Genomic DNA, 24,695 nt, shown 5'->3' with positions numbered 1-24,695 from the left:
AACATCCCTTTCGAGGGTAAGGAACTGTTCCACGTCTCCACGGATGAGGAACTTATGAAGACTAAGGCCAGTACTCAAACTGCAAAGTCCTTGTCAGTCCTTGCGAAGATGCCAGCAAAGGTACCTTACACTCAGAGGATGGGGTCTCAGAAAAAGTCCTTCTCTGGCTTCAGAGGGTTTCAGGACCTCTGTGCATGCCGCTCTAATGCTCTGAATGGGGTATGCTCTGAATGGCGGACCCCTCCACCCCCGGTAAATGGCAACAGCAGGGTGGCTGGTTTTTCTCTCGGCCAGCAACCTCCTCCTCCTCCTCCTCAGCAGTGGTTGGTCTCACCGCCGAAATATCCGCTAAATTAAATTTTCAATCGGTCGCACAAGATGGATTTCGTCTCATCTGGAGGCTTGGCAGACAATCACTGAAGACCGATGGGTTTTGTCAGTCGCTCAGGCGGGCTTTCGCTTACCCCTCCCCCTACCCCACTTTCCCACCCTTCTCTCCAGCAGAATGGGTCACCCTCCCTCAGAGCAGTGGTACAGAAGCTTCTAGACTTCAGAGAAGTGGAACCTGTTCCCCTCGGGGGGTTCAAAGGGAGGGGTTTTAGGCTCATCTTTCACAGTGCCCAAACCCAACCAGGCTGGCCTGCGCACTATCCTCAACCTCTCGAAGTTCAATCTCTTCCTACCCCAAGAGAGATTCAAGATGATTATGTCCTGCCAGATAAAGTCCTCTTTCCGGAAGGGCGACTGGCTTAGCGTGGTGGATCTTCAGGAGCACTTCCAGTATTGTGTGCTTCCGTTTGGTCTCATCTCCGCACTGCATGTCTTTACGAAGATGTTGGTCATTGCTGTGTTCCTCAGACTACAAAGTGTTCATGTCTATCCATATTTGGATGATTGGCTTCTGCGCAGTCCTTGCCCACAAGCCTCTGCAAACAATCTTCAGTCACTTCTTCAGCTCTTGTTCCGGCTCGGGCTGTCAGTGAACTGGCGGAAAACTTAGATGACGGTCTCTCAAGACTTGATCTTTCTGGGTTTCTGTTGGGACACCGTCAAGGAGGACAGGATTGCAGACCTGTCAGCTACGTTTTTTTTGCAGTCCTCCCATATGTCGGCCTTGTGGTTCCAGAGACTTCAAAAATAAAAGTACACAAAAAGTTACTTTTTTATGCTTTTAAAAGTGCTCCGGTCCTTTCCTGATGGACTGAATGTCCCACAAGTATGGAGGAAAAGGGGCTATGGACTAGGGGTAAGTTAGTCACTATGGTGAGTAACTTTTTCATTAGCATCTGCTGGAGAGAGCTGGCCAAACTGTTTTCAGAGCCTTTTATATCAAATCTATTTATTTGTGTCCATTCATGCAGGTAATCTTTTACATTTTACAGACACTCACAAAGTATTTTCGCCTACTTGCGTAGTCGAGTAGGTTTTATGAAAGGCAAGTACCATTTGCAGGAGATGTTCGAAACTTAAACATTTACTTTTTATTAAATGTCTAATGGGTTACTGTGCATGCTAGCCTCTGGGTGGTAGAAGTGGGCCAAACATAAAGTGAGTTTTTAGGCACATGCACCATTTTACAGAAAGTGCATTTAAATTCTAAAATGTGTACATTCTCATGTTTATGCTTTTCTATGTAATTAATTACCTCCTTATGTTATAATTTACACTATTCAATACATTTTTTATTAAGAGTTTACCTTGCTAAATATTCTGTTTACATCATTGAAATTGTGTCGGCGTTGTCAGCCTAAAGTGTGCCCTGTTTGTCCCACGATCCCAGTGGGATCTCTTCTTTCCATCTCTGATCTTGTAGCCGAGATCCAATCGGGAGCACCTAAATCTTGAACAAATCTCTTTAAAACCCACTGTTGTATTTATCCGTGAATTTCTGAGCCACAGGTGTGCACCTCAATACTTCTCTTTTGAGTAGTCCCCAAACAACCTATGTGGGCCTGATTTATGTTGTCAATTTCAAGCTGTTAAATCTGTTACCTACAGAGATGTCTATGATCAAGACGGGCTGCAGAAAGTGTCTTAGATATACTACTTTAATTAGATGGTCATGTAATATAAATGTGCATTTCCAGAGGAATAGCAAATGCCCTCCTACCTTCTTGTGCTTCCCCTCTCGGAATTTCATAGTGGTTTAGGGGATTGATTAATTGTCTCAGGTTCAATTAACTACTTACACATGGGGGAGGGTAGTCCTTTAGTTAAATGTTAAAGGTATTTGTACCGCGCACCGTCACTGACAGAGTTGGTCCCCAGGCACTCTGGCGGTTCTGTAAACGAGAAGGAGGGATGGGTTAGCAAGGTGAAGAGGGAGTAGGATGGTGAGGAGTGGTGTTCTGTTGGCAGCTTCATTTCGGTATACACCGTGCGCTGAGCTTTGGTGCGAGTATCGGGGATCGTTGTCCGTCCTCGTGTGCTGTTGGTGCTGCTTATGTGTTGTTGCGGTGTGGTGAAGTGCGTGCGGCTTGTTGTGCGAGAGATGGTTGTGTGAGTTTTTGAGTGAGTTAAGTATGCAGAAAGTTTGGGATTTTCAGTTAGTGGGTTATATAACATTTAACATGCTAACATTCACAATTCCATCCAGGTGTGGCACATGCTAACATTCACAATTCCATATAAGTGTGGCACATGCTAACATTCACAATCCTATGTAGATGCGACGCAGGCTAATGTTCACAATTCATTTTACGTGTGGCACATGCTAACCTTCATAATTCCATCTAGTGGTTTAGTTGTGTCATGGGTGTCAGCTGTGTGTTAGACCAGAATCAGGAAGCGGACAAGGAGACTTGTCTCAAATATTTGATTGTTTCTTCAAACAAACCCGATCTTTTTCTAACCCTATCACTAATCCGTACTCTAAAACGCAACAAGTAAAAGGGTGCTCGTCAGGATGTCTAATCACAAATGAAGTTCTCACTCTAGAATCCCATTCTGACCTAGATTATCTGCTTCTCTTTCAGGAAAAAAAGGGTAACTCTAAACAACTAAGACAGGTTTACGGGTGATTGCCCAGGGAAAGCGATGACTGCTGGCTTCTGACCCCCACCCCTTTGTCGTTAACATAGGCCTTTGCTGGTGTTCACAGGATTCCAGCCAGGCCTTTGCTTCTTCTTTATACGTGTGTCTCAGTCTTTCTCCCTTCGACAAGACTTTTTGTCTTTCTCTTCACCCAGTCTGGGGTTCCCGCAGCCTTTCTCCCCACTCTGGGCTTTCAGTTCTTTCCTCAAGCCAGGGCTTGTCTTTGCATCTCTTTCATTCTGAGGTTTCTTGCTCTCTTCCGTCACACTTAGGACTTCTGATCTGCCACCCTTTGGAGCTCTTCTTTCTCTTCCTTGCCTTGCCTCCCGTTCCTCTGGAGCCACTGTGTACTGGTTTGCGACAAGCAGTGCTCCCTGAGAGGGATGTTTAGTCTGCATGGCCTCCCTCTCACCGCGTAGGCACTTACGCTTCTTGTCCACTGGACTATGCGTCAGCTGGTGACTTCTTTGTTCCTGGTGGCTCAATGCAGGGTTCTGTTACCAGCTTCCCTTTTGGGCTCTGCCTCAGCCCTCCGAAGTGCTCCATTCTTGTTTGGGCTGACCCACCCTAGTTTGGTTACTCATCCGTGGGGCCTCGTCTCACAATCCTAATGCAGACCTCCAGTCGCAGCGCCACCTCTGCCGTGTTTCCTCTACCACCGGCCACACCTTCTGGGTGCACTGTGACACAATTGAACTCTGTCAGCATCCCGGACGCTCTTTCCTGATTTGTTCAGGAGGCTGCTCTTTTGCCATTCTGCATTTCTACATGAGGAAGACTGAGTAAAGGTTGGGTCATAATCCAAGCCAGCCATTATTGCAGGCGTTTATAGGGCTCTCATACATCTTAGTTTCTACATACCATATAAAGGTGTTGGTGTCTGGGGGAGAGATGGTGACTTAAGTCCGTCTCTGGGGTCTTGGTGACCCTAAAGGGAGGGGGGGGGGGGAAAGAGTTTGCTCCAGAGGGTTCACTTACCCTATCCCCTACAGGGTGCTAAGCATAGCAGGCTCACCTCCCTAGTCCCAAGAGGGTGGCTCCCCCTTGGGGAGAGGCAACAATCTCATTGGATTCGTCACCCTGCATCTAAACTGAGATTTTTTTTATTTTTTATTTATTTATTTTATTGGCTTGTACAAGCCTTTAAAACACAACCTAACCAAATCTGCTGTCTCCCCATCAAATGCATGCAGAAGATAGACATTCCGTCTACTATACGAGACGCTTTTCTGCGTGGCCAAGGTAACCTTGTCAGAGAGCGATGGGTGTGCAGCATATGGTCAAATGAGTGACTGCGCACCCTACGGACATCCTTGTGCTTCATTGGCTGTTGCCTCAAGGCCCTCTTCGATCTCGTCCAAAAACAAGGTTAGCGCAATTGTCCGTTTTGTGTTCGCACCCGTGAACATCAGATGCCACCATTCTTCAGCGTTCCTCGTTAGCTATGAGATTTTGGAAATGGCCTCCGTGATTTAGCTGGGAATTGGTTTGCGCTTGTTTATGAAGTGCATTACTGCCAACCGTTCCTATTGGTGTCTTCATTTCTGAAATCGGTGCGTTGGCCTCAATTTTTCATGTTGCTATTAAGGTGGATTTCTTTGATCAGTAAACTGACAAAAGTGTGGTTTTAGCTTTCCTTTTGAACTAACTCTTTGGCTTTTCTGGGCAGGCCTTTTTCAGTTCTGGTTTCCCGCACACTGTTTTGTTTTGAGAACAAAGGTCATGGCTATGGAGCTCTTTCCACAAAGTAGTGATACTTTGTGACAGGAGCTTCACAGCCTTAATCTTTGTTTTTTAAATTATAACCGGGACTGGAAAAGATTTCCTGCAATAAATGTCTTCGTAGAGAACGTCCGATTGAATGGCTCATTCCACCGGCTAATTAAGATATTTTTAAGAACCTGTTCTTGAATGTAAAACTGTTCATTGTTTCAATGTGTACAATAAATATCCGTCGGAGTGCCCATTTAATCATTCAGGTATATGCTAGCTGGGGTTTAAATAGTTTTTTGCAGCCGGCATCATTGTGATGTACTGGGAGACTTTGTTTCCCTTAGTCTTTCACTTTGTTGCTATTCTTTAGTAACATTTTATCAGTGCACAAAGTACCTTACAGTACAGTGCGCTTGGGTCCCTTTTTCATTTTTAAGGCCCTAGACACCCTCAAAGGAATTTTGGTGAATGTACAAGTGTGCCTTGGACAGAGCTGGTGGCAGCTGTTACTTTTTTATGTGTTTTCAACTCTTTTCAATGGTCCAAACCTTGTTTAACGCATTTGGCCCAGGACAGTGGCCAGTGCCTAATATGGCCCTTTGCCTTCCCCAGGTCGAGCAGACCGGGGAAATTCCTTATTTGGTCATGCAGACCCCCCACGCAAACTGAAGCTGTCACAGGCTTCTGCATGCCTTGTGTTTGTGCCTCCAGGATGTGGGCTGGAGCAGTCTAGTTCCAATACACATCATGGCTGCCAGGATGTCTGGTGTGCTGGGATGACGGGGACCACCATGGTCTGTGATTGGTCCACGTCTGGGATGGCTGTATGTGAGCAGATCTCCTATTGGTTTCTCTTCGTTTTGGCGCAAAGGAGATTTTGGATAAGAGAAGGCATCTCTCACCCATTCCAGGTCGATCTTCTGAGTCCACACCAAACTTAGTTAAGGAGCCAAGTTTCCTGAATCAACGAAGCAGATCCATGGAACCGCTGGTGACCCGCTGTAAGGTTTGGCACCCTGAGCCCAGTGTTGTCCCATCGGACCCCCTGTTTTTGATCGATCCTAGAAGACCTGCAAGGGCGCATTGACCCATTGGAATAGTGGGACCAACTATTCTCAGCACCTCCAACTTCACCTGTAAACGAGCCTCTTCTGAAGTGTTCCTGGACCGCCCACTGAACTGACCAGCTCGTATGTGACCCTCGCCCTAAGAAGCGCCGCCGTCTTGAGTTTCGACTTGAGCCTTTGGAGACTGTAATCTCTGGGTATAAGGCACACTCCTGTCGAGTTTTGTACACCTAGCATTCCTAGGTCTCGAATTAAAGGAGTATGCCTGAACCAGAGCATTCGCGCTCACTGTGATGGGCAGCTGTGGTGACAAACTTTGTGGGTGCCTTGCTGTTGTGCCCACCCCGTCCCTGTGCCCTCAGACTTGCTGCAGCTGAACCGGCCTGATCCTTTCACCAGGAGCAGAGAAATCGCCATTGTCCCGCCTTGGAATCATTTGTGGAACGCAGCCCCTGAAAGCCGCAGAGTTGCGCAACTGCAGGATTTTAACCTGCGACTGAAATGAACTCGACTGCCGAAGTTTGGTCTGGGGTGCGCAAAGGGCCAGTGTTTACTTGCAACCCTTACCGCTGGCCCCTGGCGCACCCATCCATTTTTACGCACTAGTGTCTCCTGAGGGCCACTCTTCTTTATCGAGGTAGTCTGTGCTACCGAGCTATTCCCAACACTTGGATCCTGTTATGCTCTCTTGGGGAGACCCTCCTCCAATAGTGGGAACTTATTCTTCACTGCCTCACCTACCTTCCTGAGTCGCTACAGCCCCTTGAAGAGACCCCGTTTTGACTTGACTGCACGATCGTGTGCAACAGCACTGAAAATACTTTTGAGAACTAGGTTCCACACATCTTAGGGACTGGACTACCTCTTAGCTAGAGTGTGAATTGTGAAGGTCTGCCACAGAGATATTAGCACTGTATAACCCCTCTTTTTTAGGTTGTGTAACTGTACTGAGTAATATCCTTGTTGGCCGTTGGTTACTGTATATATGTTTGCTAGATTAGTGTTGTGCTGGTTTTGTTATTAGGGCTGAATAATTACTTTGTGTTTGACTAAAATGCCTTTAATAAATGCGTATATGTTTGATATACACCTGAATAAGAGTAATTTGTGGTTTTGTTTACTATGTGTGCGCTCATTGTGGGCTTTTGATCACGCTCACCCCTCCTGACACCTAGTCTTGACCGCTGCCAATGCTACCTTGATTGGTCTGGCTTGTCCAGAAGGTTACCTTTTTCCAAGAAACTAGGCTGGCCTTCTGAACCTCTGTCCACCAGGTCAGAGTTCAGAAATCCATCTCAACAGTACTGTTTCTTTTTTCCTCAAGACTCTGTTTTTGGTAAGTCACGTCCCCATAAATATTTGTTGTGGTCCCTGAACCATTTGCGAGACAGAAATATTGTCCTTTACAGGGATGCAAAGTCTTGGTTTAATGTTTACTCTCAAGGGTACCCTGTTTGCTAAAACACTAAATGCTCCATCCTGACCTATCCCCCCCACTGAGCATGCAATACACTTTTTCAGGTAACGTTTGATGATGCAGCCATCTACTTCTCTGAAGAACAATGGAAGAATCTAGAAGAATGGCAGAAAGAGATGTACAAGGAGCTGATGACCGAAATCTATGAAAACATGATTGCTCTTGGTAAGACATTTTATTTATTTAAGTTGCAAGCCCAAACTGTGCCGAGTCAAATTGATACTAACTGTGTATCACACCCCAAAACCACTCCAGAGTCTCGAGCTCAGTTTAAAGGGTTTTGATTGATTTTGGTTGTGGGGCCTACATCGGTCTCTCTCCCTCTCCTCTTTTTCGCTTTATTTTTCTTTCTGTCTCTTCTTCTTCCCTTCCTTAACACAGCTGCCCATCCGTACTCTGGGTTAGTACTGTTAAATGGTAACTTCTGTGTCTAATTCTTGTGCTAAAAATGTTCTCCCTAAATGCAGGCTTGCGAACACCCTGAGGGACTGCCTAACTTTCCCTTTTCTCACCACGGTTAGTTCTCTAGTGGAAGTGGGAACAGTGCCTGCAGCCACCCTCTAAGACTCATTTATTCCGCTTATACTCGCTCTCATCTTTCCCTTCTACTCTACCTGCTTATTCTCTCTTCTCTCCTCGCCACTTATCTTCTTTCCCTCACATGTTTCAATGCTTCTGGCTTCTGCCTTCACCCTTTTGATGTTATATCTCACCTCACCTTCTACTTGCCACTACCAGACTACTACCACTCCCCTTTACTTATCCTACCACTACTACTCTTCTCTCACGACTACTACTCAAGCACCCTCCTTTCACCCAATAGCAGCCTTCTCACATAATCTATGCTCACTACCCACTTGTCTCACACTGCAATATCATTATCACTCCTTGACCAATACCTCACTTATTTCAACCATCTCTTACATGAACCGCCACTCCCGCCTTCCTCCTCCTGGTGTCTTGGCCATCCTCCACATCACTGCTGACCTCACCCGGCACACCAACAAAAAACAGGCAAATACACTTGCACACCAATGGAAGCAGAAATTCAATATTGAATAAACTAAGAACCAAATTATGTAAATTCAAGGTACAGGGGAGAAAAACACAGCCTTGGTATCTAGGCTGGATATATACAAGAGACAAAGAGATCCAAACTATGGAAAACTGCGTCCCCTGCACACTAACTAAAAGGAAAAATAAGCCTAAAGGATGTTATGTAATATTTCTAAATTGACTCTAATTCATAGTAACAATAGTTGCAATTTTCAAAATAACCCAAGTAGGTTCATATGACAGTTTCAAGGGGATGAGGAGTTTTTGGTGTCGGGACACTTGGTCCTCTGCGCACCTCCTGTTGGTAGTAGTAGTAGTTAGGCCTGCCGCCTGGCACGTGGTTTGTCTAGGGGACCAACTCCTAGGTTCCCGGTTGATTTGATGCTTGGTGGGGTGACAAACCTTTGTTAGTTGTGTGCCCTGGCTGGGTTTGGTAGTCCAATTTAAGACATTTGTGATAGTCTAGTAAGAGTCCAGTCCTTTGGTCATGTACTTTGGTGATTTTGTTGCATTTATTGTTAACAGAACAACAGGGCAATATGCATTTAGTGCCAAAATTGGTGAAACAAGTAGCCAAAAATGGTGAAACAAGTTGCCGATGCGCGTTTCAACCGAAGTCTTTATCAAGGCTTTGATTTGGTGAAGAGAATCATGTGGTGTATGATAGTGGGTGAATCCGGCACAGTGACATCGCATGAGATTTACAGTTGTTTTTAATTTTGTAAGCAATATTCAGGATAGATCCAACATGTTGTATGTGGAAGAAGTAGCCAAACATTTTTAGAGCAGTGATGTGATGTGATTTGTGGTGGTTTTGACATTACATTCAAAATTACATTGTTTGTTAGTTTCATAGTTAACATGCATTTGTATCAGAACATAAGCATTGAATCCGATTGGAGAGACAGTGTACCAAGGGAGGAAAAGAGGAGAGCGTAAGGAGAGGTAGAAGTTGGGGTCAGTCGGTATGTAAAAGTAGGTGGTAGAACAGACATGTGAGGTTAATGAGGCTTACCATAGGTCATGAGGCAGCAGACTCGTGGTTGAGCTGTCGACTGGGGGCCCAGGTTGGGGTTCCAGGTGAGGGCTCGTGAGCCTGGTCTGTAAGAGACCAGGAGAACTAGGTTAGAGGGGGTGGGTGGTGCTTGACGGATGATGAATTGGCTTGAGGTACTTGGTCGGTGGGGTTTGGAAATTTGGCCCATTCATTGGTGGGTTGCATTGGGTTGCAGGGCTGAAGGTGTTGTGGCTTGTTACTAGTGTGAGCGAAAAGGTAGGCGGCAGGTGGCTGGTGGTGTCTGACATAGGGCGCCGGGGCTCGGCAATTAGGCTCGGTGGAGGGGGGGCTGGTGGGGAGAAGCAGCCAGTGGCCGTTCATATGGCCAAGGGGGTTGGTAGGCTCGTTTGAGGTTGGTACCCAAAAAGGCTTATCGGGGCAATGTGGCCAGTGCGTTCACAGCGGTGAACCGTAGTCGTCTTGCTGAGGTCTGTGGCTGGGGGGAGGGGGATTGGGGGCTGGGTTGTTGTTGTTTGTGGAGGCCCGTGGAGAGGTTGGTTCAAAGACTTCCGTGGAGTGCGTGGCGTATATTGCTAATTTAGTTGGGCGGTGATGCCCGTGAATGGCCACCCAGAGGGAGGGACCAGTGCACCTGCAGTGGTGGATTGAAGGCGTCTGTGGCAGTCCATTGTTGAGGGCTGCGGGTTTCGGAAGCCCGTGGAATGGAGGGCTCGGATCGAGGTCAGGGGGAGGGGGGTCGTAGAAGCAAGGAGGCATACCTGGTGCCGGGATCGGCGGTTCGAGCTGGAGCTGTTCGGAACTGGCTGTGACTGCCAGTCCGAGTTTGGCACTTCCTGTTAAGGTTGCTGGGTCCACTCAGGATTGGTTAGCTTCAGAGGGTGATGTGATTGGAATGCTGGAGGGGGACGTCATGAGGGGGCGTGGCTGTACAGTGCTAGCGTTGGGAACCGAAACTTGCAAATGCAAGATCCTGTGTTAACAAGAAGGTCCCTGATGTACTCATAACGTGTCGCAAGGCAAGAGCGTGTGCTCTGAGTCATGAATGAGACGTTGTGTGTTTGAACATAGAATGGTTATCCATGTCTGGATAGAGGAGTGTACGCGGGTACGCGAGGCACTGCATGGCAAGGGAGTGCACTGGAGGGCAGTGTTATAGAATCAACAGGTTTCTGTTAGTTTTGCATGGGTCCCTTGCCTCATGGTAGGGGTTGGCGTTGCGGGTTGCCTAGGAGAGGGAATTGGAATTGGTTGGAGGGTTTGATGGATTGCTGTGTTGGTATGAGAGCCCTGTGTTCTAAGGGCTGTGAGGAGAATAAGAGAAAGAAAAGCGGAGCAGATAGATGGGGAGGTGCTCATCAGGAGAGTGGTTGTCCCGTTAGTCATCTCAGGGCTGCCGAGCTTATGTCTTGTGTGAATGGTGCAAGGCTTGGAAGTCATAGGACAGAGACGGTTTGTGATGTTCACAAGAAGACATGGAAATCATGGTCACTGTTGAGGCCGGTAGTGATGCCTCTGTATTTGCATATTAGTCAAGCTTCCTTTTGACGCAGGTGGAGTTCTCTGTTGCCCCCTCTTGCATCTGTTGGTATAGATTCTAGACCCACGAAGGTGATGTCATCTTTGTTGTCCCAGTGGTGTTTCTCTTGCCAGTGGATGGCCAGTGGGTATTTGGAGTCTTGGGAGTGCAGTGAGCTTAGGTGTTCCTTTATTCTGATTCTAAGCTATCTCTTTGTACTTCCAATGTATTTCTGGTTACACACACATACGATTGTATAGATGACATATTTAGATTTACAGTTGATGTATTGTCTGATAATGTGTGTGTCATTGTCATTGAACTTGATTGTCTTGGAGTTCTTAGCGAATTTGCACATTGAACACATTCCACACTTGTAGAACCCTGTGGGTTTGTTGCTCGTGAGCCAGTTCTCGTTGGATTTAGGGGTAGGTGCCATGTATGATGGGCATAGGATGTTCCTGAGAGTGCTTGCCTTCGTGTAGGTTAGGCATGGTTTGTCCGGTAGCCACCTCTTGATGTCCTCATCTATTATTAGGATATGCCAATGTATCCTTAAAATTGTTTGCACTTGTTGGCTGTCGCTGCAGTATTGGGTGACATATCGGATCTTGTCATCAGTTGCTTGTTCCTTTGGATGTTCTTTGGGTGTCAGAAGAGTTGCACGTTCTCTTTTGATTGCCAATGATTTTGCAGCTTCAACTGCCTGTTCCGGGTAACCCCTTTCTGAGAAACGTCTGGTGAGAGTAGTGCATTAATTCCCATAGCTTGATAATGAGCTGCAGTTCCGTTTTGCTCTTAGGAATTTCCCTTTGGGAATATTGTTAATCACTTATTTCTTGTGACAGCTGGATGCGTGTAACACTGAATTTACCTCCGTAGGTTTCCTGAAGGTGGAGGTTGTGAGCTCTTTACCAACTAGTGTGATCGTGATGTCTAGGAAATCAATTGACATTGTACTTGAGGTTCCAGAGAGTTCAGTGCTGAAGTTGTTGAGTTATCCTTTGAAGGCCTCTAGTTGTTCTGCTGTTCCAGACCATACCATCAATACATCGTCTATGAAGCAAAGCCATTTGTGAATCATGGTATTGAAATTCTTATTGGCAAAGGCATGGACTTGCTCGTAGTGATGCGTGAACAAATTTGCCATGGATGGGGCCTATGTGGCCCCCATGGCTATGCCTTTGGTTGGTTTGTAATGTTGTTGGTCGAATAGGAAGATGGTGTTGGTTAGAGAAAATTCTAGGAATTCTTTTGTGAGTTCCAGGTCTGAACAAAAAGATGCAGATGTTTTGGCAAAGGTGAAGTCAATTGCTTTCAGGGCCAGTTTGTGGTCAATGGCCGTGTATAGGGCTTTTACATCGAGTGTCACCAGGCTATATTCATTGCTCCATGTGATGTCCTGTAGTACCAGTAGGGTATGCATGGTGTCACGAAGGTAGGTCGGTATCTTTAGTACATCTGGTGCCAAGATGTTATTGATATATTGATTCAAAGGTTCCGTTATCCATCCGATTCCGCTCAGGATTGGACGCCCCTCCAGTATCTTGGTGAATCTATTGTGTACCTTAGGGAGGAATAATATGGTGGGCATCCTAGGGTGTCTGGGTTGTAGGTATTTAAGTTCATCATCTGTCAGAAGTCCACGATTGTGCCATTTTGTCAATAGCATATTGGCTGTTAGTGTGATCTCGTTGGTGGGGTTTTTGGCTAAATTCTCATAACACCCCGGGGTTGTTGGGTGTGTTACTGCCATTTCGATGTAGTCTGGTCTATCCATGATGAGCACGTTGCCCCCTTTGTCTGCCTCTTTGATTATTATTTGGTGGTTTTCTTGCAGAGTCTTGAGGGCATGTGTCTCGTGGTTTGCGATGTTTTCTGGTGTTTTCGTGCGTTTGTTTCTCATTTTGTCCTCTAAGTGCTGTAGGTCACTTGTCACCGCCTGGCTGAAGATCTCAATGGCATTATCTCCTTGTAAATTAGGAGTGAATTTGGATTTTGGTTTAATTTCTGGAATTTTCAGATTCGTTTCTTCAATATCAAGTTCTTGCAGTGTCTGTTGTATGCTCTGTCCTTGAGTACTTGAGGAGTTCTCCAATGTAGCCAATAGGTGGGTGGTCTCAAGGTGTTCCATATTGATTTCACTGATCGGTACATAAGTTGTCCTGGGTGGTTTCCAGTTTATCTGCCTGGCGAAGAATTTTTTGAGACCGAGTTTCCTCGTGTATTTGAAAAGGTCTATCTGGGCATCCACGTAGTTAGTATGGTTCGCAGGGGCAAAAGACAGGCATTTGTTCAAGATGTTGATGTCGCTTGTGGTTAGGGTGTAGCTGGAGAGGTTTGTTACTAAGTGCGTGGTCTCTGTTGTAGTTGTGTTTTATGCTAGGTTCATATGACAGTTTCATAGATTAGCATATACAAATTAGATGACACCTTTTTTGTTTAAAAGAAACAGTTTTTCTCTTTATTTGTTGTGGTTGGCCCAACGCGTTTCGAGTAAATAACACTGCTTCAGGGGTAGAAGATTAAATAAATTTCACATTTACCTACAAAAAAGGAAAATTAATCAATATTTATATTAGATTTCTATGTAAATAACAAAAAAACTAGTCTCTTGTATATATCACAACATTTTAGCATTCAAAACCAGTTACTAGATCTCAAACATATCCTGACACTGGTTCACATACAATCCTGAAAATGCATGACCACAAATGTTAGTTTTGACTGTTAATATCAACAATTTTTAATCAAACTTCATTTTAAAACAGTTTTTTTTAACAAGAACCTGTTTCAAAACCCGGTTAAACATCACAAAAGGTTAGATCAAATTAGTTTGTACATGCGCCCACAGGGAAGGTTTGTTGGTAACTTAGCATGGGGAGTTTTAGTGTCTAATAACCCAATTTATAGAGCTAGAACCTTACCTAGAAAGGGCAGTTATATGCATTCTCTCAATCAAAGATGATGGCAAACATCATTAAATGTGGGGTTCCCGTGGTCAAAGAAAACCTATAAGTGAAACCTTTATTTATGATTATAGGAGGAGTACACTAATATATTTCATAGTATTTTAAAGTCTAGTCAGGAGTGCACTAAAAAAGTCTAACAGGCATAGCTGTACATATTTACAAAAAAGTAATCTGTTCGTAGGATTAACCTGTTATTAATGGTGCTCAAATTCACATGGAACTATGGGTAAGAGCCAAACTGTATTACTTAATGCCACTACCCCATACTTCCTTCTGTTGTCATGGAAAGTAAATGCGTAGGATGACTCGCCCTACTTCCTATGGTGGCGGTTCCTTCCAATAAGGAAAAGGAGAAGTTAGGTTGTGCTCAGATTCTATACGTGATCATTGAGAAACTAAGTTTCCTCATTTTGCTAGTGGACTAGTTTTCACAATCTGTTAAAGCAAATAAACTGAGTATAGAAATTTTAAAATGTAACTAAAACAGGAGCTCCCAAGTAAACCTAAGGCATGGTACATTGGCGACTTACTTGAATACAGGAAGATCTTTTCAATTGAAAAAGTTCTGCTTCGTCCGCGGATCCGAGCCGGAGCCGCAGCTGAATGTCCTTTCTTACTTTTTGCTTGTTTTTATATGTTTTATGAACGATGACGTCACTCGCACATGTGCGAGTGACGTAATAGGGAATATTTTGTATACAATGGGAAACAAGCCGCTTGCGCGCAGGTATACAATTTTAATGTTATGTGGGCAAAGACGTCATGCGCGCGTGTGCGGTAGACGTCATATGTTGTATTTCAAGAAAGGAAAGTAAACCATGCGCACGCGTGTGCGCCTCGCATCCAAAAAGTGGATGGCATTTGTCTGTATTTTTCAAACAGAGCCAATATTCAGAAAACAGCTAATCATATGTATGGAACCCTTATATATGAAGACAACTCTTTTGGAAAAATTGCAAAATATGACCTCGTAGAGTCAAATGGTAAGATCAGTGTTTCACAATTATCGCAAGATGAAGATCATTAAAAATGACTCTGAATGTTATAATGAAAAAGAATGACCCTAGTTGGTGCATACAATTATAGAAAAAAGCGTCTTGAGGTGGATTATCCAGGTTAATGACTCATAATGTCTATTTTCAAATATAAAACAATGGTATCTAAGGTGTGTATCGTTTTTTTATTGGCTAACCCAAACTAATAGGGTGTACAATCTAATACGTCATCCAGCAATATCACATTTTAAAAAACCCAACAGTTGACAAATTAAGAAGTGTTCAAACTATGAACTTGCATGTCATCGTCCATAAAACATATAAACATAAAGTAAGAAAGGACATTCAGCTGCGGATCCGGCTCGGATCCGCGGACGAAGCAGAACTTTCTCTTCAATTGAAAAGATCTTCCTGTATTCAAGTAAGTCGCCAGTGTACCATGCCTTAAGTTTACTTAGGAGCTGCTGTTGTATTTACATTTTGAAATTTCTATACTCAGTTTATTTGCTTTAATAGATTGTGAACACTAGTCCACTAGCAAAATGAGGAAACTTAGTTTCTCAATGGTCACGGATAGAATCCAAGCACAACCTAACTTCTCCTTTTCCTTATCGGAAGGAACCGCCACCATAGGAAGTAGGGTAAGTCATCCTACGCATTTACTTTCCATGACAACAGTTGGAAGTACGGGTTATTGGCATTAAGTAATACTGTTTGGCTCTTACACAGAGTTCCATGTGAATTTGAGCACCATTAATAACAGGTTAATCCTACCAACAGATTATTTTTTTGTAAATATGTACAGCTATGCCTGTTAGACTTTTTTAGTGCACTCCTGACTAGACTTTAAAATACTATGAAACTTATTAGTGTACTCCTCCTATAATCATAAATAAATGTTTCACTTAAAGGTTTTCTTTGACCAAGAGAACCCCACATTTAATAATGTTTGTCATCTTCGATTGAGGAATGCATATAACTGCTCTTTCTAGGTAAGGTTCTAGCTCTAAAAATTGGGTTCTTAGACACTGAAACCCCCCATGCTAAGTTATCAACAAACCTTCCCTGTGGGCGCATGTACAAGCTAATATGATCTAACCTTTTGTGATGTTTAATCGGGTTTTGAAACAGGTTCTTGTTAAACTGTTTTAAAATGAAGTTTGATTAAAAATTGTCGATATTAACAGTCAAACCTAACATTTGTGGTCATGCATTTTCAGGATTGTATATGAACCAGTGTCAGGATATTTTTGAGGTCTAGTAACTGATTTGGAATGTTAAAATGTTGTGATATGTAGAAGAGACTAGTGTTTTTGTTATTTACATGGAAAAATATTCAATATTTATATTAAATTTCTTTTTTTGTAGATAAATGTGAAATGTATTGAATCTTCTGCCCCTGAAGAAGTGTTATATACTCGAAACGCGTTGGGCCAACCGCAACAAATAAAGAGAAAAACTCTTTCTTTTAAACAAAAAAGGTGTCATATAATTTGTATATGCTAATGTATGAAACTGTCATATGAACCTACTTGGGTTATTTTGAAAATTGCAACTATTGTTACTTTGAATAAGAGTCAATTTAGAAATGTTACATAACATCCAGCTTCTTTTTGGTCATGGGTGCTGTTGCGACTACTGTCAGTCTGATTCCCTGGCATTGCAGTGGATCTGCAACAAGAAGACAATGTATGGCAAGCATCTGATTTGCCAGGTATGGCAGGAGGCACAGATTTGCACATAAACATTCGGGCATGCATGAGGGGGAAAAATCAGGAATTTGGACCCTGCCTGCTGTTAATAGAGGCAGAACCAGGACTGTGTCCCCCTCGCCCCTTCTGACAAGGTAATTTACATTACCCTTGTCACATATGTTAGACCCAGACATGTTGCTCACATTGTAGAGAAGATGATTTAAGTAGAGCCCAACTTCCCTTCCCTCCCCTTCTCCTGTGCCCTTTACCGACCCGTGATTTATTCTGTGCCCTTTCAATTGGGCTCCGGTGCTTGGTGTGCATGGTGGTTTTCGGCGCGTGTTATTCCTGCGGCCTGCCTCGAAGGGTGAGTGCGTCCTGTCCCTCATTCCGGCTCCCACAAGCCTTCCATCTGCTGGGGTTGAATTTTAAATGTTATCTTTCACCGTGTTGCAGCATTCACTGCTTGGTGCCCTGTTAGCCCTTCTTCCCTCCCTCCTTCCCTCCTTCCCAGCCCTCCCCCAACCCCTGATTGGTTCTGTGGCCTCCTTTAGTCTTGACTGTAAAACCGCCCCACTGGCCGTGTTGGTCCCCTTCTGGCGAAGGACCCAGAGGCAAAGGATGGCTCCCACAGAAGCAGCTCCACATGCTGTCTGCCGGTGTCAGCCGGGGAAACGAGAAGCCTGCAGCCGTCAACATGCTGCGACTGCTGAGGTAAGTGCAGTGGGTCAATGATTGCTGCACCCCATTAAACTGACCCACCCCCCTAATTACTCTATTGTTCATATTGCACCAACCATAGCATCTCGGTGAACTGTATGGCTTGATCATCTCTCTAGGAAAGTTTGCTTTTCCTTTTATACATTGCCGTTTGTGTTGAAACTATGCCTTTTTCCCCTCTTTCAAGGAAGGTCGAATGTTTGTACAGTGCATCCACCCCTGTCTTCCGTCCACACCACTCCTGTGTTCCCCTGTGGTTGCCTTCTCATTGCCTCCTGTGTGCCCCCTTCTGCGTGAACCCTCCCCTTTGCTGCTTCCTGTGGTCCACGGCTCTGGGCTGTGCTTCTTTCCTCCCTCACGCTCCCTTCTTGCCTCCATGCACCCTCTTTGGTGCTCTCAATCTCTCCCATCTTCTCAAACTGCTATTCTATCTTCTGTCCTATCCCTCTCACTAAGTCGGGTAGGAAAAAGTTCAAGAGGGATATGCTGGTCTCCAACCCTGGCCTCCCTTTCGCTGATACCCACAGCAGCACTTCCCCCAGACAGACTCTAAACGACATCCTCTTTGTTGTTCCCTCTAGAGACCTATGGACCTCTCGTATGGTATCTTTCTCTCCCATTAATGGTGGCACTCGGTGGGAGGTCCTCTTGGCCTCCTATGACTCCTCCAAGACCATCATTAATGTCTTATCTAAATGACACTGTCTTAGGTCCAGGGCCCTCAGCCCAGTCTCATCCTTTTCGATAGGCGTCTCCCGCGTTTTATCAACTTCCTTCCTTCTCCCGCTACTCCTAATAGTACCTCTCTGGCTCCTCTGCCACATCCTTCTTCTTCCTCCTCTATGGCTACTATGCCACCTCCTGCTACCACCTCTGCCCACTGTCGGGCCCCTCTACCACTTCCGCTGGGTGCCTCAAGCCTGTACCCCACCCTGGAAGTGTTTCAAATGTGGCAACCTGCTCCATGTCGCTACCCTCCACTCTCGCTCTGCTGTCAAACACTCCTCCGACATCTGCCACCTCCTCGAAGAACTTGACCTGGATGTCCTCGCTCTCAACGAGACATGGTTCATGGCCAGCTCTGTCATGTGTTTTGACACTCTCCTCTCTGATGCATACAAGATCCTCTGAGCCCAGAACCAACCAACCCGGGGTGGAGTAGCTCTGATCTTTCCGGAGTTGGTCTCTGCTTCTGTCATTCATATGCAGGCCTACTCCTCCTTTGTATGCCTTGTTTGCAGGATATCCATCTCTCCCCATCTCTCCTGGCCTTTCACTGACTCTAGCCACCATCTACAGGCCACCTGGCCAGGTTGCCCTCTTCCTCTGAGTGAGCTGACCTCTCCTTCTCTCCTGTTCTCTGCCTCTCAACTTCTACCCCAAGACCTCAACTTCCCCCTGGATGCTTCAAACCCCTCCTGGGCTCTTCCGCAACTTCTGCGATACACTCTCTCTTTATTCTACCCTCTGGTCCAACGCCCATGGCCGGACACAACTTGGATGTTCTCATTCCCTCAGACATACCCCCTCTCTAACCCTCTAGCCACTCCACTCTCTTGACTGACCACTTTCTGCTTTCCTCTCACCTGAAATTCTGTCCCTCAGGCAAAGCCCACCGCAGCAGTGCCACCTACCTTCTCGGTCATTCGGCCTATGAAGCGTGTGTCAGTGGATGCCTTTGCCTCTATTCTATCTGATCCTCTTACTCCTGTGGCTGACTCGCACTCTGACACAGCCCTCTCTAACCTGCATCTTTCTATCTCCAACACTCTGGACATCCTTGCCACTGTTATGAGAATCCGGTCTGAAGCCTACCTCCAAGTGCAACTCTTGGTATGACTCTGACCTCGCCACCCTGAACGCAAGTGCAGGGTGGCTGAGAGGAAGTGGAGAACTTCGGGCGCATCCACTGACAAACTGGCCTGCCGCCTGCTCCAAAGGCAATACAGACTGTCTGTCCTCTCCAAGAAGAGAGTTCACATCCAAGCCTGTGTCTCTCCGGCCTCTAACAACATGGCCAAACGCTTTCAAATCTTCAAGGAGCTGGCCGACCCTTCTGCAGTCTCCACCTCTCCTGTTCTCTCCCAGGCCCTATGTACAGCTCTGGCTTCTTACTTCACCACTAAAACTCAGGACATCCTGTCCTCGCTCTCTTCCTCTCCCTTGACCTCTTTCGGGCCCCCCCTCTGGCCACCTCTTCCTCTCCTCCTCCTTTCTCCTCTTTCTCTCTAACACCTGACAATGTTTCTATACAGGTCCGATCTATGAAAGCATTGTCCAAACAGGTCCAATCACTCTTTCGCCACTGGATCTTTCTCCTCTCTCCTCAAGCACTCCCTTGTACACCCCCTCCTTAAAAAGCCTTCTGCCAATCCTACCTGTCCGGCAAACTATCGCCCGATCTCTGTCACTCCTTTCCTAGACAAATCTCTGGAAAAGCTGCCCATCTCCAAGCTTAGTCCCCCAAACTAAATCTGTTGGTTAAAGGGCTTTTACTGGGGTAAGAAATCATGGAGGGGGGGGCCTCATTTGGGTGCGTGGCTTATGGGATGGGCGTGGCCTAAAAAAGTACACAAACCATAGTTGAGTACACAAACAAATAATAAATGCATGTAAGCATTTATATATTTGTATGCGTACCTTACTATGGTTTGTGTAATATGCAATACATCTTTTATAAACATAGAAATATGTAACATAGTTCGAGGTTTATAAAAGATGGCTTGAAAAGTACACAATTCAATCCATCTTTTATAAAGCTTTGCCAATGGACAAAGCCCAAGATGTCTTTGCCCGTCGGCAAAGGTTTATAAAAGATGGATTGAATTGTGTACTTTTCAAGCCATCTTTTATTAATCTCGAACTATGTCCCCAGGTTCGCCGAGGGTTAAAGACGCCTCCGCGACCTGGGGAGGGCAGGGGAAACAAAGGACCGTAATTTCCTCTGGTGACCCCTCGAGCAAGGGGTTACCAGAGGAATTTACATTGACTGACAAGTGCCAGCCAGCCAGAGCGTCAGGATAATGTGTTCCGCCAACGTTGTGGTGGGATTGGGGGGGGGGGAGCCGGCAGGGCCCCTTCTCAACCCCACTTTTAGGAGACTACCCGGCCCACTAAAAGCACTGGTTGGTTGTGTCCATGATCATCAGTCTGACTTCAGAGCAGCCAGAGGCACAGACATTGATCTCCTGAAGACCTGTGAAGATCTGCTCTCTAATCTTTACTCTAGCCTTCCTTCTGTCCTCACCCTCCTTAACCTTTCCTCTGCTTTTGACATGGTCAATCACGCCATCCTGATCAATCGACTCTGTGAGAACCTGGGCATCACCAATCGGGCCCTGGAGTGGTTGACCTCCTTCCTCCTGCACTGCCTCTCCCAAGTACAACTTGGGTCCTATCTCTCCACCACCTCTCTCCACATGTGGTGCTCCCCAGGGCTCTATCATCTCACCCTGGCTCTTCAATGTCTACTTGACCCCTTTGACCCACCTGATCTCTACCTTCTACTTCTCCTCCAACTTTCACTATTTCAGGCTCCCCTCAGCCTCCTCTCCTCTCTCCCCTCTCTCTCTCTCTCATTCCTGACTGTCTATCCGCGATTTAGGATTGGTGCGCCTCCAATGATATCTGCCTTAATGCCAGTAAGATAGAGGTCATTCTCATTGAGACCCCTGCTCCCGCTTTCCCCTCTCACTCTGGCCGCCCTCCTTGGGCCCTCTTCCTTTGCCTTCCTGTGTGGCAAAAAACCTTGGTGTCATCTTCACCTCCAGTCTCTCCTTCTCTTCTCACATCACGAACCTTGCCAAGAAGGCCCACTACCAGCTGCACCACCTCAGGGGTATTCTTCCTTTTCTCACTTTCCTCCAGAAGCTCACTGTCTCCAGGGCCCTGGTTATCTCTAGGCTGGACTACTGCAACAACCTTTCTCAATCTGACTTCCTCTACTCTTTGCCCTCAGCAAGTAATCCAGAACAGGACTGCAAGATTTATAATTGGCCTCAAGCCCAGGGACTGTATCTCTCCAGCCCTGCAATCTCTCCCCTGGCTCCCTGTGGCTGCAAGGATCAAGTTCAAGACCCTCTGCATCGTTCACAAGGCTTTCTGTGGCCGGGACCCTCACTACATCCAAGTCTCTCTTCCAAAATACCTTCCTTTGAATAGATTGTGTCCTCCCACATATTCCTCATCTTTTAATATCTCCATATCCAGCTTTAGCTGCTTCAGAAAATAATTTCTGTCTCAGTGTCAGCGTCATTGATGGTTTATAGCGTGCTCAGCGACCCTTGGCTTCAGTTCCGTTTTTTCGGAATATCAGCGCGCTTCAGTTCCTTGTCAAGAAACCTTTTGTATTTAGTGGAAAAGATGAAATCGTCTGCATCATAGACTTCGAGATCAGGGTTAAAAAAAAATGTCACGACTGCGGCACGAAAATGTCCCTGATGGACCCCAATCAGGAGTGTCTGTGGTGCTTAGGATCCACTCATTTAAAATCGGAGTGTGTGTCCTGCCTATTGAGGACAGTGAAAGCCCTGAAAGAGCATAGAGGGAAGTTAGCTGCAGGTAGGTCTCTTAAATCCCCTTCGACCCTTTCGAAAAAGCGATCCTCCTAGTCGAGAGATGACTTTCCTCGTTGGAAGAAAGCTAAAAGGTCCCGATCAAGCAGTGACTCACACCACTCGTCATCATCCTCAAGGCGGTTGAAGAAAAGGCGCCACAGATCGCTGTCTTCGTCGAGTTCCACACCCCGGAACGGGTCTCATGCTGCACCAAATCAGCCTCACCGGGTGAGTGGGAGAGGTTGAGACTAAAAAATGCTCAAAGTATTCGAGAATGCGGCCTCATCCGACTCGAGGAAAGATAAGTCATGCCCATGTCGACAAACACGACAAAAAGGCTAAGGACAAAACCTGTGCACCCTTGGGCCCGAGTGTCCAGGAGAAAAGGTTCCCTTGAGTAGAGAAAACACTCCTTTGAAGCCAATATCATTGATGCCATTGGCGCCAAAAGGCTCCAAGTCGACGGCTAAAATAGCCTCAACGCCACAGCCGTCGAAGCCCTCAACGCTGACGAAGACCTTGACGCCATTGTCAACGCAAATAGCAAAATCCTCAAAGGATGTCAGGAAAACATTCACCCTGCTGCCTAAGAGACTTCAAGTCGATTTCCTCAATTTATGTGGATGATGAGCCATCTTTGGATGAATCGCGTCCCTTTGAATTGCAGTATGGGACACAAAATGTTCCAGAGGTCTTAATTTCAGAGGACTCAAGAATAAAAGACCTTCATGAAACCCTGCAATCTGCAAGTGGGTTCGACACTTCCCCAGAAATAGTTCAGACCAGATCCCTCAGACCATGCTGATGGATCTTACAGACAACTGATGTCTAGGGTCATAGAATATCTGGGATGGAAAAGCCTGCACCACTGTTTGAGCACAACAACCTGACTGATATTTTAGATAAGGCACCCCAGGAGGATCCTATTCTTCCTTTCCATGTAGCTCTACAAAGGAGCGTTGATGCAAATTGGGAGACGCCGGAATTGATTCCAGCAGTAAACAAAAAAACTGACAAGCAAGTACAGACCCTTACTATCTGACAAAGCATCCAACTCCCGAAAGTTTGGTAGTTCAGGCTGCCACTTCTACATCCAAACAAAATGCATACCTAACTACACCCCTAGACACAGATAACGAGCATTATGAAGCTTTGTCTAGAAAGTTTTTCTCTGCAGGGAGAATGGCCCTTAAATCGGAAAATGCCACGTGTGCACTGGCCAAGTTTACTTTTACCTTATGTGATTGCATAGCGATGGCGGCTGAACATATCCCCAAAGGGGAAGAATGAGGCGGCTTCTTAAGCATTGTCAAGGAGATGAAAGATGCAATGTGTGAATTCCTCCAGACTGGTTTCGACTCTGCTGACAGTATCAGCAAGGTTATGGCGGCTACTACTGTGATGCGCAGATTTGCCTGGTTGAGAGTCTGGATTTGCTCCAGATGTGCAACCTAGACTCCTTAACTTGCCCTTTGAAGGCACACGTTTATTTGGCAGCAAGGCTTACGAGAGCCTGGAAAAACTGCAGACCTCCAAAGCAGCAGCCAAATCCCTTTTGTGCTGCAATCAGACAGCCACAACCATCTCACCCCACTGGTACAGCTTGGAGGGGCAGGTGCTTTCACTATTACTTAGTTACAAGAGGGAGAGGACTGTCGAATCAAAGACGTCAGAGAAGATTACCCTGTAGTGGACGGGGAAGAGGTGCTAAAACCGCCCATGCATCGTCTGCTTAAACCTCAGCCGCTGCATCAGCCGCCTCAAAACCTCTCTGAGGCCTTATTCCACAAAACCCCAGTGGGAGGCAGACTCTCACAGCATCTGAAAGAATGGCAGGTTATTACTTCAGATGCATGGGCATTGGACATATTTGCCCAGAGTTACTGCTTTCCTTTTCAAAAAAGGCCTCCGGATCATCCACTGGGTAACGGCTCTTTCACAGTTCCAGATCTGCTCCTTATGCAGCACATTTTGACCCTGCTGGAGAAAGGTGCTATAGAACTGGTACCTGTGCAGAGAGGAACAAGGGTTGGTACTCTCCTTACTTTCTAATCCCCAATAAGGACCGAGGATTGAGACCATCTTGGACTTAAGAGACTTGAGCAAGTTCCTCAGCAAGGACAAGTTCAGGATGGTTACCCTTTCTCAGATCCTTCAGCCCCTCCAGCTTCAGGACTGGATGGTATCATTGGCTCTTCAGGATGCTTACTTTCATGTGCCAATCCATCACAGGCACAGAAATTACCTGAGGTTCGCTGTTGGCGGTTCTCATTATCAGTTTAGAGTCCTGCCATTTGGGCTGACCTCCGTCCAGGAGTTTTCACCAAGTTGATGGCGGTGGTGGCAGTGAGTCTCCGGAGAGGGGCGAAGGGGATTCAAGTCTACCTCTACCTAAACGATTGGCTGATCAGGGCACGTTCTCCCGAACAAGCCCTGGAACATCTCAGCTCCACCGTCACTCCTTTCACAAACTGGGCTTCTCCCTCAACTTCAAGAAGGCCCTCATGAGTCCATCTCAAAGGCTCCAATTCATCGGAGCTGTCCTAGATGCTTCCTTGGGAAAAGCCTCCCCACCCGAGGTGAGGGCTCAAGACATTCTGCAGATGGTCACCAAATTCCAGAGCGCCCGGCATCTTCCGGCCTTGGATTTTTTGAGGTTACTCTGGCTCATGGGATCCTGCATTTCCCTGTTGCCAGACGCCCGCCTGAGAATGAGATCCCTTCAGTGGGCCCTCAACACTCAATGGTCCCAATTCTCAGACAGGATGTCAGACCGCCTCAGATTCTGAGCAGAGTCACACAGGACCTTCGGTGGTGGGCCTGCAAGGACAACATTTTTAAAGGAGAACATTTTTGGCAACCATGGCCGGAGACAACA

At 46.1% G+C, this 24,695-nt stretch overlaps 1 protein-coding gene across 1 annotated transcript in view; it reads left to right on the top strand.

The window, feature by feature from the left end:
• LOC138567555 (uncharacterized) overlaps window positions 1-24,695 on the top strand; it is a 310,480-nt gene that overhangs the window by 84,207 nt on the left and 201,578 nt on the right. Inside the window, exon 2 of the mRNA XM_069645890.1 lies at window positions 7,335-7,455. Within this exon, the coding sequence (XP_069501991.1) occupies window positions 7,335-7,455 (121 nt within the window). The remainder of the gene's footprint in view (window positions 1-7,334; window positions 7,456-24,695) is intronic.

Source organism: Ambystoma mexicanum, chromosome 2p, assembly GCF_040938575.1.
Source record: "Ambystoma mexicanum isolate Mex_15411 chromosome 2p, UKY_AmexF1_1, whole genome shotgun sequence".
NCBI lineage: Eukaryota > Metazoa > Chordata > Amphibia > Caudata > Ambystomatidae > Ambystoma > Ambystoma mexicanum.
This window is presented reverse-complemented; position numbering and strand designations above follow the sequence as displayed.